We start from the raw sequence: 18829 nt of genomic DNA on the forward strand, positions 1-18829 counted from the left end.
TTATGTGGTAGTAGCGAAACTCTATTCATTTTTTCGCAGTTTCGATTTTTTTGCTTTGTACTAACATTTTTTCGTATTAATTTCGTAGATTTGCTCGTCGGTGCGATCTTCCAGCGTTCCGTGGATCTGCATATCTTCGCGCACGTCAGGTTTTCAAAGCGTTTTATTTACAGAAAATTTAATATTTAATTTTTGCGTGGTAGTTTATTTTTGAATTTTAGCGTAGTAGATTATTTATTTTGTAAATCATGCATGAGTTTTTTTTTACTAGATAATTAAGTTAATGTTATTTTTGTAGATACTTATTTAACTTTTCGTTTTTATAGTTTTTGATAATAAATTTTAAATAAATTAATATTTAAACACTTGTAGGCTTCAATGAATAAATAGATGTTAGATGTATCGTATTGGAGAACAGATTCTTAAGTTGTGAATTTTGTGTTGGTGTTCAGACATTTGTGTCATTTGCACTAAGTCATCCTGAGTGTTTATTGGATGGGAAATGACGATGTCTACGCAACCGTAAGAAGTGTCGAAACAAATGTTTTGAGGATGCCGAGACTGTAAAGTTTCATTTAGGAGACCCAGTCACTGTAGCCATGTTTTTTTCTGATTTTTTTACGTAATTTATACCTAACACTTGTATTATTATTTGTAGATTAGTAATAATATGATTACATTTCTCAATTTTGTTGTTAAATTTTTTTCAATTATGCTGGACAAAATATATTTTTATATCACTACCTATTTAAGAAAATTTTTTTTAAAAAGAAACGACGGTAAACCGAAAAACCGTCGTTGAATATAAAGACTGTTGATTAAAAACCGTCGCTTCATTACTGAATATCACCATAATTCCGTACCGTCTTTTGGTTTTGTTTAAGATCTCCAGATAGTTTAGAGAAATCAAGCACTATTTCCAGGAACTTATTACTGAATCATGATTTTGTTTCAAATATTCCAAATATTGAAATGAGTCATGCAAATAATTAATCTTCAACCTATGTTTGACTTCATATTATTTGAGAAAATTCTCTTACTTAAACATTTAATTAGACAACAATAATAATTTTGTATATTTGAAATAATTTTACTTAGTCTCTGACACCAATATTTGTGTACCATTAAATAATCAATCAATAAAAGCAACAAATATAAATATGTTTTTTTTAATTTTTAACATTTTAAGAAGTTTGAACAAAATTGTTTATATAAAATTTAAAATAAATTTATATTTTGATTTTGAGATTTAATACAATTTACCCAACTTCTACTTCACTTTTTTTTAAAAAAATAAAAAACTTATATACTAAATCGCCGGTCACCTCCCCGCCGAAGTGCATTTCATTGTGACACATTCTAAGTCCTAAAACCCTAACCCCCAAAGTAAAACAAAATTAAATTTATATATTGAATCAGGCCCCGATCCCTATTCAATCGACCGAGAAGAAAAATAATGGCGTTTAGATCACGAGAAATGATGAAGAAAATCGTGAAGAAAATTGGCGGTGAGAATAATTTAGCTCCGGGCGTGAAAGAGCAATTGAAAAAATCTGTACCAGGTAGCAAAGTCGTGATGGGCCGGGCTCACAGAGGGATTTTTGCCGGTCGACATATCCAATTCGGCAACCGTGTTAGTGAAGACGGTGGCAACAAGTAAGTTTTATAATATTTCTTGGTTTGTGTGAGTGTGGCGTTTCTTATTTTGTTATGTATTAAGAAATGCGATGAGAGGCTTAGATGAATAAATAGTGTGGGAGTCTGATGAAATTTGAGAGTGGATGCGATTTAGTGGTACTAATGTTATACTGGCTGAATTTGCATCTAATAGTGATTGACTGACTATGCGCCGTGCCAAAAAAATGTGCCAGCTGAAGCTGGCAGTAGCTCCAAGTCTTGCATAACATATAAAATGTTAAGCTTGTCTTACTTGGAAGAATAAACCTATAATAGCTTTAAGTCGTAGTAGAAACCATTGAAATGGGTATGTTCGCGGTTACTTGTGCTGTATCTTTAGGTTGGTTCGTTCTTGGTGTACGTGTCAGAGAGATATACTTAAATTTACTGTCTCATTAGTTGGATAATACTTGTGTCTTTTTATAGCACTCTCGATTATCTTATTGAATTTCCCTTATCATACTTCTCGATGTGGTGATGTTACCAGGAGTAGGAGGACGTGGATGCCCAATGTGCAAGAGAAGCGGCTCTTCAGCTACATCCTGGATCGTCATATTCGTGTCAAGGTATCCACTCATGCATTGCGCTGCATAGACAAGGCTGGTGGGATTGATGAGTACTTGCTGAAGACACCGTACCACAAGATGGACACGGAAATGGGCCTTTACTGGAAAACTAAGATTCAGAAGATGTATGAAGATCTTGGGGAGATGGAGCTAGTTTTCTTTTCTCCAGAGGACGAGGCCAACATTGAACAACAGTTCAAGGAACTGAAATTAGAGGAGCGTGCAACACGTAGAGAAGCTAGGAGAAAGATGTATGGTTGGGCTGCAAAAGAGCAAACAAATGACAAATCAGATTTTGGTGATACTAGTGAAGAGGCTTCATTAAGCAACGAAGGAAGCTTGCATGCTGACTTTCATGAACGGATGATAGCCAATGCTTAAATGTGCATTTGGTATGTAAGTTCAAATGTTCTTGGCTTTACTGCAGAAATCTGGCTAACTATCAGCTTGATCTCTATTTAAGCCTTTTGTCTTGGATTTTTACTGCTTATGATGTTATGATTTTGGTGCTTTATCCTTATTCTTTTATATTTTGTGATGGAATTTCTCATAATACTACTTCCGGTCATGCTGGAATGGGTTTAAGGCAACAAGCAATTGTGGTTCTTATTTTCATTGCATACATTAAATGAATGGGAGGTGTTGGAAGGGGATTCATAAAAATTTAAATGTGTTGACCAATATACTGTTGGATTCTTTGAGGCTAAAAGTAGAGTTCTGATTGATGGTTTGCTGTTTTTTGAAGGTTTTGGCTTTGATCAAGAATGCCAACATGATTAAGGTGGTTTTTTCGAACATGAGCTAGAGTCTACATGTAAAATGTCATGTGAGAGTCGCTGGCTCGTGCATTTCTATTTTTGGGATGCAATAAAAAATTAAATGGCCTGATATTGCCTTAAGTTATTGTTTTGCCTCTTTGTTGTGATATTGTTTTGGTGACTCTCACGGGCATTAATTTCTTTTTGGCTGCTGTTTTAAATCATGTTATTTAACTGAGTTTTTGGTGCTGTAGCATACAATATCTTACTCATTCAACTTTATCTCAAGCATTGTATATGCAACTCACAAGATACTGTCTCATCTTTTGCTGCAGCTGTGAAGGATAATTTTGCAAACATTTTTTTGATTTTTTGTCTCTTAAGAATGTTGGACTCCCAACAAGTGAATTGTTTAAAGTGTTTGAAAGCTGGTGAACGGTGAAAAGCTTAAAGGTTTCAAATGTAGTGCCTAGCGCAAAGTCGAACATCACTTACCTATACCGCTTCTTTGATGGCATTGTGTATGTAAAATAAATCGTCAAATTGTTCCATCTCTTCGTTCTATAACAAGTTATTCTGCCCTGATTAGTACGAAATCATGGTGGGGATTGTTTATTAACTTATGGCCCATGTTTATTGTTTACACAGATTTATACTATTTGGTGGTGATGTGGATCGTTGAACTTTGGCTATTCTATTCTGGCCAAATACTTGTACAGCGGCAATTTGAATGACTTGGATTCTTGCCGTATTATTAGTTTTCTTGAGAAAGTTTCAAACTTTATGGCACAATTTGTATATGGACGACTTGAAACATCCGAAGTTGTTGTGCAATTTATGAAGAACTGGGCTTTTTGCTCACCTTCGTTTGGGACTCCACAGAACAATTCTTATACTTGATTTTACAAACTAGATTAATGCTCATCATCCAACCCTCAAATTCTCTTTTTCAGTAAGCTGATGTTTAGTTCAAACATCCATAATTTGTACTGATGTATTCGATGGTCTTTTAAAAGTAATTATATGATATCAAACGTTGGTGGTATTTTCTCGATTATTTAGTTACACTCATCCAGTGTAGAGACATGACTTGTTCCCATTCCTTTTGATTATAAAATTAAACAAAGGTCATACATACATTGAACCATTATAGCAATCATTTGCATATCAAACCGATTCCATCAGATACGTATAGCATATATTTAAACATTAAATCGTACTCATAATATTAGGTAAATGGAATCCGTTGACGGTCATTTACGCCGTATATGTTACCATCGAACACTATAAACTCTCGTCCCGAGAGAGTGTAGTGAGTGTGTTGGGACATACATACATGTATATGAATCTCGCCAACGCATTTTCTCTCAAGAAAATTTAATCATTGAGCTCCTCTCCGGTGTCACCGTAAACCACTTGTTTCTCCGACAATTCGAGGCATTTTGGGCCACGCTCCAGAGCCTGCATGCCCACTTGTTTCTAGGACAATTCGAGGCATTTTGGGCCACGCTCCAGAGCCTGCATGCCCGGAACGCAGACCTGGCACGAACCATTCTTCAGACGATAGTTTCCTGGGGAGAGAACGTCGGTCAAAACCACCCGTTTCTTTGGTCTGATTCATGCCCTTCTCCGGCCTTCCTCACCTTCTTATGCACGTTCGAACTTCTTCAATTCCCCGGCCCCACAGCAAATCTTTGACCTTCGATGGGAATATGTTGAAATTGAGTGCGGAGTTTTTGTTGTATCTACATATCGTAAGATCTAGGGTCTTGGAAAAAAGTTGAGGATTATGTAAATTGTTGGTAAGCATATTTCCAACCTTGAATCGCTGGATACAAATGCAAACTAACCTTCACCGAGTTTCTGAGTTTGCTGTCATGACGGAGCAGGGAATAGATGAGGTTAAAGACCATTCTGAAGCCAAAAATGCAGCTTTCCTTTCTTTTGATTGGGAGAACGAAAGACCCTATGAAAAAGCTGTGGACAGGTGAAATTTTTAATCTGTTCGTCTAGATGTACTATTCCTTTTAAGTAGATAAAACTTGTGTTCACTTACATTAGATCATTTTACTGAACAGTTTGATAGATGAAGGGAAATTGCTTGATGCTCTAGCACTGTCTGACCGTTTCTTGTGCAATGGGGCCTCAGACCGGTTGCTTCAAATGCTCGTTATTTGTATGGAGGATGATACTTTCTGGATCATCTCAAGATAGTTCAGGCTTTAGTATCTCGAGCAATAGTTGGCAGTCTACGTCTGAAGACAAACAGCAGGCAGCTCGACTGGCTCTTATGTATGACGACCCAGTCCTATTGCAGTCTTTCAATAATATTTGGCTTGTATTTCATTCAAATTTCAGCACAATTGGTTCCTACTGCAATTTCTTTTTGTTTTTCACAGGTTGAGACAGATTGTAAGGAAGATCCTGAGGGTCTTGCACTTTGATCGACCGAGAAAGGAGCTGTGTCAGCAGCGTTAGAAATGGCCGAAAGTGCAGGGCTTTCTATTGAACTGCGAAGAGAACTCCAGGGCCGTCAACTTGTTAGGCTTCTAGCTCAATGCAGACCCTGTAAGCGGTCGAGGCCCTGCTGAAGCTTCTCGATTTCTTTCTTCTCTTCATGATTCTGAAGATGCTCTGCCTGTTGCGATGAATGAATGCTATACAACTCTTGCCCAACCTTAGCTCCAAGCAGCTGCTTGTGAATTGAGATATTTTTATGTTCTGATTAATTAAATGATTTGTTTTACCCAGTTCTGACAAGTTAGACTAAGGAGGCTTGCGATAAGGTGGACTTCTTTCTAAAGTGGAGATGGAAATCTTTCCTAAATTGAGGTCTCCTCGCCTGAATGCATGTAGGGGTGCAAACGAACCGAATCGAGCCAAATAATAGTAAAAAAGTCAGGCTCGAATTCGGCTCGAAATAGGTATATTCGAGTTCGAGCTCGATTCGAAGTTCGATAATTTCAAATATTTGGGCTCGAGCTCGGCTCGAAATGAAGTTCGAGTTCGAGTTCGGCTCGAAATATTCGAATATATTCGTGAACTATTCGAATTATTGCTCGGATATTAAGGTTTGAAAGCTCGAAATGCTCGAAATATTCGAAATGTATATATATATATATATATATATATATATATATATATATAATTATATTATATTAATAAAATATTAAGGCTCGCGAACTATTCGCGAGCTATCGAACAAAATAATTTGGGCTCGAGTTCGGCTCGAAAAAAAGTTCGAACGTGTTCGAGTTCGGCTCAAATTCGATAAGTTCGAATACGAATCGAATATTTATCGAGCCGGCTCGAAAAACTCGCGAACATGTTCGGTTCGTTTGCAGCCCTAAATGCATGGGCTCTAGGTCTTTTTGGAAGGTCTAGAAATTTAATTCACATAGCCTAATGCATGTAATCTAGCATTTTTATTATGTATTTAATTATTTTTATGCATAATTCATGTATAATAGAATTTAAATTATATAATTTTAAAGTGCATGCATTAAGATTTCTAGATATATTTTACACTCAAACGAAGATCAGAGGCCGGAGAATTTTCAAGAAAATTATTTTTATGGCACGATTTATTTTTATTAATTATTACAAGGTGTTTTGATGGTGTTTTTCAAAAATGAGATTTTTTTTGGTATTTTTACCCGCATGACTTTATTTTTATCTGTGCGCAAATTTTATCGAATCGGAGGACTTTTTAATAGTTCAGCTAATATTTTCAAAATATTTCCAACACGAAATATTTTTCGGAAGAGTGTTTGAGTCTAATGGGCCTACCCATAAGCTTATTGGGCTTAGAACCTTTTAAAACTTTTAAAATGCATTTTTTATGGCCCATTAACTAATTATTATCTATATAATTCGACCCATAAGCACTTATTTAACCCTAAACCTAATTTTTACTCCCCAACCAGTCGACACCCATTCAGAACTCATCATCCCCTCGGTTTCAGAGAGAGACACCAGCCGAAGGCTCGATCTTTGGCTTCTTTTTGCATAGAAATTCATCCGGGTTCCTTCACTTCATCCTTGCTCTCCAATCATCTTAAGGCACGCTTTGTACCTTCGTTTTTGCATCTCATACGCCAGACATATGCTGTTGTGTGATTAATCTGTACCAAACTCTCGATCCCACCAAGAACGTGAAAGTTTTTCGGTTTGTGTTCATGTGCTGCATTTCTTTCATTATCACTCACGTTTTTCTGAATTTTTGTGCAAGGGGCGGTGACTTAGGGTTGTCTAGAGCCTGATGGGGTGCCACGATGGAGTCTTGGAAGGAAACACGATCGGTGTTGCTGTAGGGGGAGAGATTAAAGAGTTGTCACTTGATCTTGCTCGGTTGGAGCTGTGGTCCGGGCTGGGGTGGAATGAGTGGTGCGAGGGCTGAACCAGGGTGTGGACCAGACCCTGGTGGGTCTGAGCCACGACTCTGGAAGGGCCAACCGCCGCTGGGACCATCGAAGCTCCGGCTGCACATCTTGAGGGGTGAGGGTTCGAGTGGTGATCGGATGTGGGGTTAGCGATAGGAAGTTGTGGTGGCTGCATGGGACGGTGACCGTGGCTCAGGTGGGTCCAGTAGGGGCTATCATAGGTCTAAGATGGGTTGAGTCATGGCCGGTGCGTCGGGGTTGGGCTGGTGGCGTGAAGTTTTGGAAGGGAAGTACGAAGGGCTTACTAGGAAGGGCCGAGGGTTGGGTGCTTTTTCTGGATTAGTAGTCGCGATTTTTTGGGTATGATACTTTAGTATTAGGAGCTTTATAGTGTTTTTAAGCTATGGCAAAAAGTTGAGAATAATTCGGTTAGGTTTCGAGTCGATTCGGGTTAAAACCGGGACCCCGGTTTGTGTTCATATGCTGCATTTCTTTCATTATCACTCACGTTTTTCTGAATTGTTGTGCAAGGGGCGGTGACTTAGGGCTGTCTAGAGCCTGATGGGGTGCCACGATGGAGTCTTGGAAGGAAACACGATCGGTGTTGCTGTAGGGGGAGAGATCAAAGAGTTGTCACTTGATCTTGCTCGGTTGAAGCTGTGGTCCGGGCTGGGGTGGAATGAGTGCTGCGAGGGCTGAACCAGGGTGTGGACCAGACCCTGGTGGGTCTGAGCCACGGCTCTGGAAGGGCCAACCGCCGCTGGGACCATCGAAGCTCCGGCTACACATCTTGAGGGGTGAGGGTTCGAGTGGTGATCGGATGTGGGGTTAGCGATAGGGACTTGTGGTGGCTGCATGGGACGACGACCGTGGATCAGTTGGGTCCAGTAGGGGCTATCATAGGTCTAAGATGGGTTGAGTCATGGCCGGTGCGTCGGGGTTGGGCTGGTGGCGTGAGTTTTTGAAGGGAAGTACAAAGGGCTTACTAGGAAGGGCCGAGGGTTGGGTGCTTTTTCTGGATTAGTAGCCGCGATTTTTTGGGTATGATACTTTAGTATTAGGAGATTTATAGTGTTTTTAAGCTATGGCAAAAAGTTGAGAATAATTCGGTTAGGTTTCGAGTCGATTCGGGTTAAAACCGGGACCCCGGTTTGTGTTCATGTGCTGCATTTCTTTCATTATCACTCACATTTTTCTGAATTGTTGTGCAATGGGCGGTGACTTAGGGCTGTCTAGAGCCTGATGGGGTGCCACGATGGAGTCTTGGAAGGAAACACGATCGGTGTTGCTGTAGGGGGAGAGATCAAAGAGTTGTCACTTGATCTTGCTCGGTTGGGGCTGTGGTCCGGGCTGGGGTGGAATGAGTGGTGCGAGGGCTGAACCAAGGCGTAACCGCAGCTGGGACCATCGAAGCTACGGCTGCACATCTTGAGGGGTGAGGGTTCGAGTGGTAATCGGGTGTGGGGTTAGCGATAGGGACTTGTGGTGGCTGCATGGGACGGCGACCGTGGCTCAGGTGGGTCCAGTAGGGGCTGTCCTAGGTCTAAGATGGGTTGAGTTTCGAGTCGATTCGGGTTAAAACCAAGACCCCGGTCCAAGTTTTAAAATGAATCGGTTAAATTCTGATTTTGGCTCGGGTCTATATCTAGGAATACTTTTATATATGTTTTGGGACATTTTATGGAGTTTGGTAAGCTTCGGGTCAATTTTAGAGGTCCAGGGGTGTAGCGATAATTTTTGGGTTCCCAGGGACAAAATGGTCATTTTGCACCGGGGTGAGGTTTTGGTCCTGGCAGCGCCCTGAGCACAAATATATGATATTTAAAATGTTTATGCATCATTTTTTTACGCAATTATGATAAATACGTTGCATGCTTGGTTTAAAGGGAATGCTTCGTATATGCATGTTTTTATTAAGTGATTAAAATGATGGTATTTCTGAAGGACGAGAATTGATTGTGACGATGTATATGTATACGATGACATGAGATATGATGAGTTGAGGCCCGGGCTCAATGGACGGGTAATGATGTTGCTGATGTCCCCTGCCGTCAGGTACCACGGTTTTACAGATGAATCCATCAATATAACTAATACGATAGAGCTGATACGAAAGTCACAACTAATGAACTGAATTCAATTAAAAGAAAATTTTTAAGTTTATGCTGATTTAATGAGCTGTTTTTACACGTACATGATGACATGAGATGACATGATTTGACACTATTTGATTTTCCAAGATACGTTTACGTTATGTTTTTAAAGTTCATGAAAGATATGTTGATTATGATATTTTTCATTGTTGTGTGCTACGTAGAGGTATTTGTTATTTATGGTACATGTGTGTTGACTCTTTAGACTCACTAGGCGTGTGTGATGCAGGTGACTTCGATGTCGAAGAGCCTGAAGGTGTTGGACTCTGAGTCAGCGGACCCGGTGGGCGACACGACCCGAGGGCCTATGATTGTTCCGCACTATTATGATTTAATTTTTTGAGAGAATACGAGTATTTTATATGCCGGTTTATCTTACTGTTGGATATAGGATTTTTCTCCTGTTTTTACCCCTTTATATTTTATTGGTAAATGCTCATGATAATTTTTAATTGATGTTTTTACATAGGATTGCATGGATGCGATTTATTTATATGTTTATTCCCAAACGAGAGCTTTATATATATATATATATATATATATATATATATATATATATATATATATATTTCCGCGTTTTAAAACGAGTAGATGTTACACTTTGTGTATTGGCTCCCTTGCCCATTACCTTGGCGGAAAAGATGTTCTTCCCTGCACGAACACCCTCGTTTGATTCTAGAAGTTTTTCTTATGAGGGAGCAATTTTAAGAAGAAAGTTATCTCTCATCATGCTCATCTCAAATTGCTTCTGCATAATATTACAGAATTTTTTACAAAACTTAAGGTTGGTGAAACTAAATATAATGTCATCAACATAAATTTGAATTAATAGTTTATGATTACCTTTGGTAAATTTAAACATTTTCTTATCAACATTTCAATCACAAAGTCATACTCAAGCAGAAATTTAGACAATATATCATATCAAACACGAGGAACTTGTTTCAATTCATGCAAAGCTTTATCAAGTTTATACACATAACTAGGATGAATATGACTTATAAATCCAGGTGGTTGTTCAACATAAACTTCTTCATTAAGTAAACGGATAATAAATGCATATTTAACATACATCTGGCAGACCTTAAATTCCTTAAATGCATCAAACACAAAGAATATTTTAATATCCTCGAGTCTAACTACATAATGATTCATCAAAATCTATTATTTCTTATTGTCTATATCCTTGAGCTACATATATAGTTTTATTTCTTGCAACTGATCCATTTTATTTAGTCTATTCCTAAATACACGTATAGTTACAATAATATGTTGATCTGAAGGCCTAAGAACTATATGTCAAACTTTATTTCTTTCAAACTGATTGAGTTCTTCCTTCATAACATTTATCCAACTTGAATATAATAAATCTTCATCAATCTTCTTAGGTTTCATCTGAGAAATGAAATCATCATGCAATAATTAATCAATTATTTGTATTCTAGTTTTGATATGAGCAGTCGAATTACCAATTATCAGCTCGAATGGATGATTCTTATTCTACCGAAGACTTGGTCCAAATGGATTTGGATCTTGCTATTGGACAGTTGTATCTTCATTGATGTCTGCAACATCCTCTTCTTGAGATATATGTGGTCGGTGATTGTTCACCGACTCAATCTTTTCAACGGCTTGATTGTGTGTGATTTATTCATGTCTGACTAGACTTACTTCATGAGTGGCTCTAGTCGTTTTTCTGATATCTATCTCATTATCACTATTAGAATCAGGTTCAATAGCATTTAATCTATTTCTTTAATCATGTACATTATTGTTATTAGTATCATGAAATATGGAAAATTAATTGGATAACTCATATATCTAGTGGCTAGTCGGCCAGATATAAAGTTTGAGATTTTTTATGTGCTCACTTTAAATCTAACCCTAAAAAATCTCATTATACTGCAGCCAAATACATACTCAAATATCTTAAGGGTACTCCTTTGTGTGGTGGGCCTTTGATATCCCAAAAACTCAAATTTTAACATCATTGGCTATTCATATGTAGATTACGTAGGTTGGAAGATCGATAGAAAGAGCACCAATGGATAACGTCAGTTTTTTTGGAAACATACCGATATCCTGGTTCAGCAAAAAGAAAACATTTATTGCTACATCAACAAGTGAAGCTGACTATCTAGTCGTTGAGAGTTATTGTGCACAACTATTATGTATTCAGCAACAATTAAGAGATTATGTAATTCTGTGAGAATACAAGTCTCATAGCAATCAACTACTATCATGTCTTACATTCTTGGACCAAGCACATGCACATTGAAATTAGATATTATTTCATCCGAGACCATGTAATGAAGGACATCCGACTTTTGATAGACAATCAGGCCGCTTACATCTTCACTAAATTATTACCCGAGGCTTAGTTCTCTTCTTTTCAAAATATTTTTGGATTAGTAGATTTAAATTAATGCATAAATTTTGGTAGAACAAAATTCGGACTGATAAAACAATATGTCAAGCTGTTACACATCTCTGATCGCTTCATCTATATTTTGTGGAAACTTAACATTATCAAATGCATTGACCATTTCTTTCTTAAACATATTAAATGGTCCGATGTAAAGTATTTTTAATAATTTAAATTTTGAATTATTTAAAATTCTCTATTTATTGGTATGTCAAATTATTATACGCTCATAAATTATTTTTATTTTTACTCGGATATATGAACTTCCTAAAATCACTTTCTGACTTTTCAAATTTCAACCCATGACATGATGACACATGAATTGTCATGTCTATAAAATTAGATTGTAATATATTCATTGTTTAACTTCATTTTATTCTTTTTAATTACTTTATCAAGTCTTCGCATTCTATTAACTTTGCATTTTTGATTTCTTTGCTCTCTAACCACTTTGCATATTAACTCCGACTGTTTCACCACAAACTCATGAAAATGACAATCTATTCTAGCAACACTCTTGTCATAAACATCACATCCGTCCTGGCAATGAAGGATGAAATCATGGTCAATGTGTTCAGAATGTTGGAAGCCTCTTACGTAAGTTTCTAGTATCCAGTTTTTAATTCCACGAAACTTTGCTCAATGAACTATTTGAGACTGAAAAGATTGAGAATGGATCAATCTTGTGCACTATTCGAGGATCCAACCTCTGTGTTACACATAAGTTGTTTGCTGAAATGTTTGACCTACCAACAATCGGTCTCAGTGCTTTTTTTATCTAACAGAATGAAGCTCTGCACATTGGATAGTTGAGTTCTCTCTATCAGGTTCACCTCTCTTTTCTCCAAACTATTTGAAACAAGACCTGGAAGTGGAAAACAGGATTATCGCCGACATCGTGAGCAATCCACTGTTAAAAGGCTAGGGATTTTGACAAAGTAACAACAGAAAAATCTCGGTCATGGCAATCATCACGTCCAGGGTGAATGTCAAATATTCTAAAATTATCTTCAAGATCATCATCACAATGGTGAAGAAAAAAGCTCGATCTCCTGAATTTTCCATCCCTCTATGTTATCTTTTGGAGCATCTCAAAATCAAAGCGATGGATTATGTCAAACTACACCCTAACAAATTGATCGACTGGAACTTTTTCAAAACTTATCAAAAGAAACAAATACCGACTGGAGTCGAGTAGTTGGCCATAAAAGCTGAAAAGGCAAAACTCTAGCTGTTGAGAAGAAGAAAGAAAAGAAATTCAAATCGGTTAAGGCACCGGCTAAAGAGAACAAAAGTATTTTGGTCCTCTCATCTAATACAGATTCTGAGGATAAAAAAGAAAAGATCTCACTTAATCAATTTTTCAACGCAAGTAATAAAGTGGCTGAATCGAAGGTGAAGGCTGAAAAACCAAAGAAGAAAAATTTCAAGCCGATAAAATTTGCCAGTGAACCATTTCGACCTGTTCCCCTCCCAGTCGTCTCCATAGCTATTCTATCCAAGGGCGTCACCATTTCTAGTATGATGTCTCCTCAATGCAATTGGGACTACATTTGATCGACCCAAAAGCCAAAGGGAAATGTATACTTTTGTAGGAACCCAAGGCGTCCAATGTTCAAGAGGCATTCAACTTGGCCATGCTACGAGTTGATGAAATTTCAAAGGGGAGAATGAATCGTTTTGACATGTGGGTAGATTATCGAATCATTGTTAATTTTAGCATCGTTGGAAAGTGTTGGAATCAGAATTTCAGATTTTGAAAATTTAAGCAATTAAAAATTAAAGAACTGATCGGTTCAACTGAACTTATTCGAACTAAAACCACCCGAAATGAAATTGCCCGAACTGATAATTAATGCACTAAAATATTGAAGGTAATCGAAATGATCGAAGCTAACTGAATCGGTATACTTAACTGAACTATCAGTTAAGACTAATCAGTTATGCAGTCAGCTCAACTGATCGGCTATATAGTCAATTAATTGTTAGTGTGACACATCATCAGTTAAGAGCGTAGCCAACAATAATGGATTCCAGCTATGTTTCTAGTGGATCTCATCTATACACAAATGTACAAAGTAATTGTCCAGTCAAAGGACAATAACTGACGTTGCATCAGAGCGTTAAACACAAAACATTTCAGAAGGGCAGTCGGAAAGTCGAGACACAAAGTCCAAGAAACAAATTCAAGATGCAACGGATACAATAATTGAGTTTCACTGTACGATCAGTTTTCCCTCCTATATAAAGAGAAGATCAGTAAAGACTCAATACACAGAGACAAAAATCTTCAACGCAAATACGAGAGAAAAAAAAGGGCACGCACATTGCACATCAGCTTTCAAAAGCAATCAGCCCAGAGGGACACTTCAACGTGTTATCAGCTTAGTTTAGAAGCTAACTTCCCTCGGTGTGTGTTCAGTTGTCACACACACAAACACTCTCACCACCACTCAAATACAGTCTTGCACAAAGACGTTAAACTTGTGTATGTAGTCATTGACACATAGACATTAAAGAAGTGTTGGCTGGAAGCTGCTGCCTTCAGTCGTAGCTAGGAGTTCAGTTTAGGCAGTAGTGTAAGTCCTAGCTGAGTGAGTTTGTACAAGGTGTTGTATAAATCAAAGTCTTCTAATGGATCCTACTCGTGGAGGTAGAAGGGGTGACGTAGGAGCAGTTGAAGTCTCCAAACATCATAAACATATCTTGTGTATTTAACTGATTAACTGATGTTTTCAAACTGTTTGGATCAGTTAGAGTATCCGTCAGTTCAGTTGTCATCATAACTGAACTGATAAATGCAAAAACTAATCTACCCGTTTTCAGTTATTCAGTTTACATGAGTTAAAATGCTTTCTAATATAACGGTCTTTTTCACAAAGGATTACTTTGAGTTTCTTCCGTTTGATTTTAAACAAAACTCGATTTAATTCATCGGTGTTAACATTCTTACAACACGAGCTATTACAGATCATTGGAAAATATAGTGTTAGAAATGCCTTCAAAGGCACTAGCATACTCGATCATTCAATTGGTATCAGAGCTCGTTGTTCTAAGAAAAACATTTGAAGAAAACTGTGTTTTAAAATTTGTTACTTTAAAATAGTGTTAAAAGCTATTTGAAATTTATTTCATACAATTTTCAAAATAATTTGAAAAATATTTATATGCCGCTCTTGAGCAAAGAATTGAGAGGATTGATTCTGCAACTAACATTGTAGCCACTTCTTTAGATTCTTAGCTTTGGATTTTTTAATCAGCCTACAGCGGACTGAGAATCATCTGCAAAGATGCACGGCTAAATTGCTCGCTGAACAAGATTTCAGTTGCAAGCCTACCAGGTCAGCTGTTCTTCAGACGAAACTCATCCATGTTGGGATGTTGGTCGATTTAATCACCAGCTAAATTCCATGTGAGCCTAGTCAGAGTCTACTCGACTAGCAAACTGAACTCATGACCGATGCATTATTTCAAGCAGTCAAGAAACCAGTTGATGGTATATCCAGTTCTGTCGCATAAACCAACTGATATTTGATGTTATTTAAAATATGCAATTATTGTAGCAATTTTTTCCTTTTCAACTGATGTATGTACTCATATGTAAATTCAAGGAAATTTATTTAAATGAACATCATGTTTGTTCAGCTGTGTTTCGTTGTGACTGAATGAATATATCCAGAATTCTTGTCTACATTGCTTGAATGATTATAACATCTGAATGAATGATTAGATAAGTATTTTTCAAAAAACGAGTTTTTATTCAGTCTCTGAGGGGGAGTTTTTCTTTTACCCTCAAACTGAAAAAATCGTTTTTTTATGAGTTTTAAAATTCGGTTGTTGAGAAGAATTTTTCTTTTTGTCAACTGAAAAGTGCTTTCTTAAATTTTTTTTTGTTTTCATTTAGTTTTGGAGGGGGAGTTTTTCTGTTATCCTCTACCTCTAAATGGTTTTCAAAATTTCTTTAATTCAATTCTTGAGGGGAGCTTTTAACAATGTTTGAATGTACTAACTCTTGAACTGAATACATTGTGCTTAACTACTCAAGTTTTGTGATCATAAAAAAGGGCGAGATTGTTGGATCTTTTCAAGTTCGCAATCTTGATTTTGATGTCAACAAAACTTGTTATTTTGTGTTACTAATAATCTACCTTAGTGTGCAGAAGCTAGTATCAGTCACGAGCTGTTTACATCGCAAACTGAAGACCCAGCTGATCGTACAAACTGAATCTGTCTAATTGTTACGTCAATTGACCAGTTCAGCTGATTGTCCAGTTGATAGGTGGTTCAGCAGGAGAACCTCAAAAGCCTGGTCAGCCAAAGGAGTGTTCAACTGATGAAGAAACCCAGCTGATCAGTTCAACTGAATGAGAGTTAAATCAGTTCAACTGACGAGTCAACTGATTTCAACAGCCCAACTAAAGATTAGTTCAGCTGACCAGTTCGAAGTATCAGTCAGAATCTTTCAGTTGTAGATCAAGACAAGCTCTTTCTAGTGGATTCCAGTTATACACAAAGGTACAAAGTGATTGTCCATTCAAAGGACAATTATAGACGTTGCATCAGATCATTAAAGACAACGTTTCAGAAAGGCAGTCAGAAAGTCGAGACACGAAGTCCAAGAAACAAATTCAAGATGCAACGGATACAATAATTGAGTCTCACTGTACGATTAATTTTCTCGCCTATATAAAGAGAAGATCAGTGAAGACTCAATACATAGAGACACAAAGTTTCAACGCAAATACGAGAGAAAAGAAAGGGCACGCACATTGCACATCAGCTTTCAGAAGCAATCAGCCCAGAGGGACACTTAAACGTGTTATCAGCTTAGTTTAGAAGATTATTTCCTTCAGTGTGTGAGAACTGAACAAATATGTTCTCACATACACAAAAGTGCTATCAGTGCCCTTATGTATCTTGAAAATTGTACAAGACCTGATATATCTTTTGCTGTAAATATATTAACAAGATTTAGCTCATATCCAACAAAAAGACACTGGAACAGAATTAAACATATATTCTGTTATCTACGAAGATCGACAGACTTGGGACTTTTGTATTCAAAAGATACCAATCAAAGCATAATTGGTTATGCTGATGCTGGATATTTATCTGATCCACACAAGGCACGTTCTCAAACCGGATATGTATTTACTCGTGGAGGCTCTGCAATTTCTTGTCGTTCACATAAACAAACACTTGTAACAACTTCATCAATAACGCCGAGATTATTGCACTACATGAAGCAAGCCGTGAATGTGTGTGGCTAAAATCAATGACCGAACATATCCAAACCTCATGCGGATTATTATTTGACAAGAAGCATGTGACACTATATGAAGATAATGCTGCATATGAAAGAATAATACATAAAAAAGTGACAGAACTAAACATATTCTCCCTAAGTTCTTTGCATTCGCACAAGAGATTGAGAAGAATAAAGATATTGATATTCGTTACATTCAATTTAGTAAAAACTCATCAGATCTCTTCACAAAGGCACTTTCTACAACAATATTCAGAGAGCATATATATAACATTGAGATGCGCAATCTACGAAATTTGTGAAAATCGTTCGTGTTAACATGAGGGGAGTTTATGTGACTGCACTATTTTTCACTTACTATGGTTTTTATCTAATGAGTTTTTTCTAGTAAGATTTTTAACGAGACAGTATAAAACACGTAATGAAGACAATCATTGTATCATGATCATAATCACAAGAGGTTATAATATTTGAATGTTGAAAATAAGAGTTGTAAATATTTAAAATTAATGTGTGATGATGTATGTAATGATATATTTATTTTTGGATTATTTCCAAAGAAATTCTATAAATAGGTCTCTCAAGTCTCAATGTGTGAAGAAAATCACAATTGAGTAGAGAGAAAATTTTATAAAGTGTATAGTTTGGTAAATTTTGAGAGTTTGAGATTTTTACTTTTTACTGTAAATTTTTACTTTTAACAGAATTAAATTATTATTTTTGTATGAAAAATGATTATAAATATTTAAGTAAAAGAGTTAGTCGGTAATGAGCGCACTTAACGAGCAAAAGAGTGAGCTTTTTAGTTAGTATAATGGATATTACAAGAATATAATTACTTTTAATATATTAAAACTTTTATATAATTTTCTAAACAATTTGAAGTTCTTCTCCAGGAAAATAACAATGGACTCATTTAATTCCCTAAAAAATATAATATGTTTACATTATATTATCTATTATTTGTGGTGAGATTTTAAAAATATATCATTAATTAAATATATTTTGTTTACTCTTAAACTTCAATTTATAATGGTTGCTATTTAATCTTGAAACTTCAAGTTTTTTTAAAAAATCGTGGACCAACTTATCTGTCAATTGTGTACAAAATTATATTAAAATTAAGATTACAAGGTCCTACCTAAAAGTGCAAACGAGTTGAGCTACTCAAGCTCGCTCAAAACTCAAGTTTGGTTTGACCGCATTCGAGTCAAGTTCGAGTAGCTCAATCTCGTAATCGAGTCGCTCGAATATTTATATATATAATATCTTATTTAATTATATATATTTATTTATATACATATATTTGTTAATTATTTATTTAAAATTAAATAAAATAAAATTATATTTTCTTTATTCTATACACAATGTAATAAGGTAAAGACAAGATTTAAATATCATATTTTTGGAATTATTAAAAAAACAATATTATGGAAAATTAAAGGGAGTTTTAAATTTTTAATCACAATTAAATTTCTCTATTTTTTTTATATAGATAAAAAAAAAAAAAAAAAAAAAACAATTTGCTATTGCAGTGGAAAGGAGTCTCTCATTGTTCATTTGGTAACTTTCCATAACATGAAGATAGCATAGCGACCAAAC

At 36.3% G+C, this 18829-nt stretch overlaps 1 protein-coding gene across 11 annotated transcripts; it reads left to right on the forward strand.

The window, feature by feature from the left end:
* Positions 1 to 4040, forward strand: LOC140831069 (uncharacterized). 11 transcript variants are annotated; one of them, XR_012117776.1, is made up of 5 exons: positions 1 to 149; positions 1420 to 1656; positions 2165 to 2635; positions 3337 to 3526; positions 3650 to 4040. XR_012117776.1 is itself a non-coding variant. In XM_073194801.1 (5 exons), the coding sequence occupies exons 2-3, from the start codon at positions 1457 to 1459 to the stop codon at positions 2622 to 2624; spliced, it is 660 nt and encodes a 219-aa protein (XP_073050902.1). In that variant the 5' UTR covers positions 1 to 149; positions 1420 to 1456; the 3' UTR covers positions 2625 to 2635; positions 2989 to 3024; positions 3650 to 4037. The 11 variants fall into 11 exon arrangements, 9 of the variants coding, with proteins under 9 accessions (XP_073050902.1, XP_073050899.1, XP_073050904.1 ...); XR_012117775.1 differs by having other exon boundaries at positions 3337 to 3522; positions 3650 to 4039; XM_073194801.1 differs by lacking the exon at positions 3337 to 3526 and adding an exon at positions 2989 to 3024 and having other exon boundaries at positions 3650 to 4037.
* Positions 4041 to 18829: the final 14789 nt, after the last annotated feature.

The sequence above is a fragment of the Primulina eburnea genome, chromosome 4 (genome assembly GCF_022965805.1).
Source record: "Primulina eburnea isolate SZY01 chromosome 4, ASM2296580v1, whole genome shotgun sequence".
NCBI lineage: Eukaryota > Viridiplantae > Streptophyta > Magnoliopsida > Lamiales > Gesneriaceae > Primulina > Primulina eburnea.

Excerpts from the sequence above, each read along its gene's own strand:
- LOC140831069 (XM_073194801.1), top strand. The coding sequence starts at position 1,457 with ATGGCGTTTAGATCACGAGAAATGATGAAGAAAATCGTGAAGAAAATT. Across the intron at positions 1,657-2,164 it reads AGTGAAGACGGTGGCAACAA|GAGTAGGAGGACGTGGATGC; the intron begins GTAAGTTTTATA and ends TGATGTTACCAG.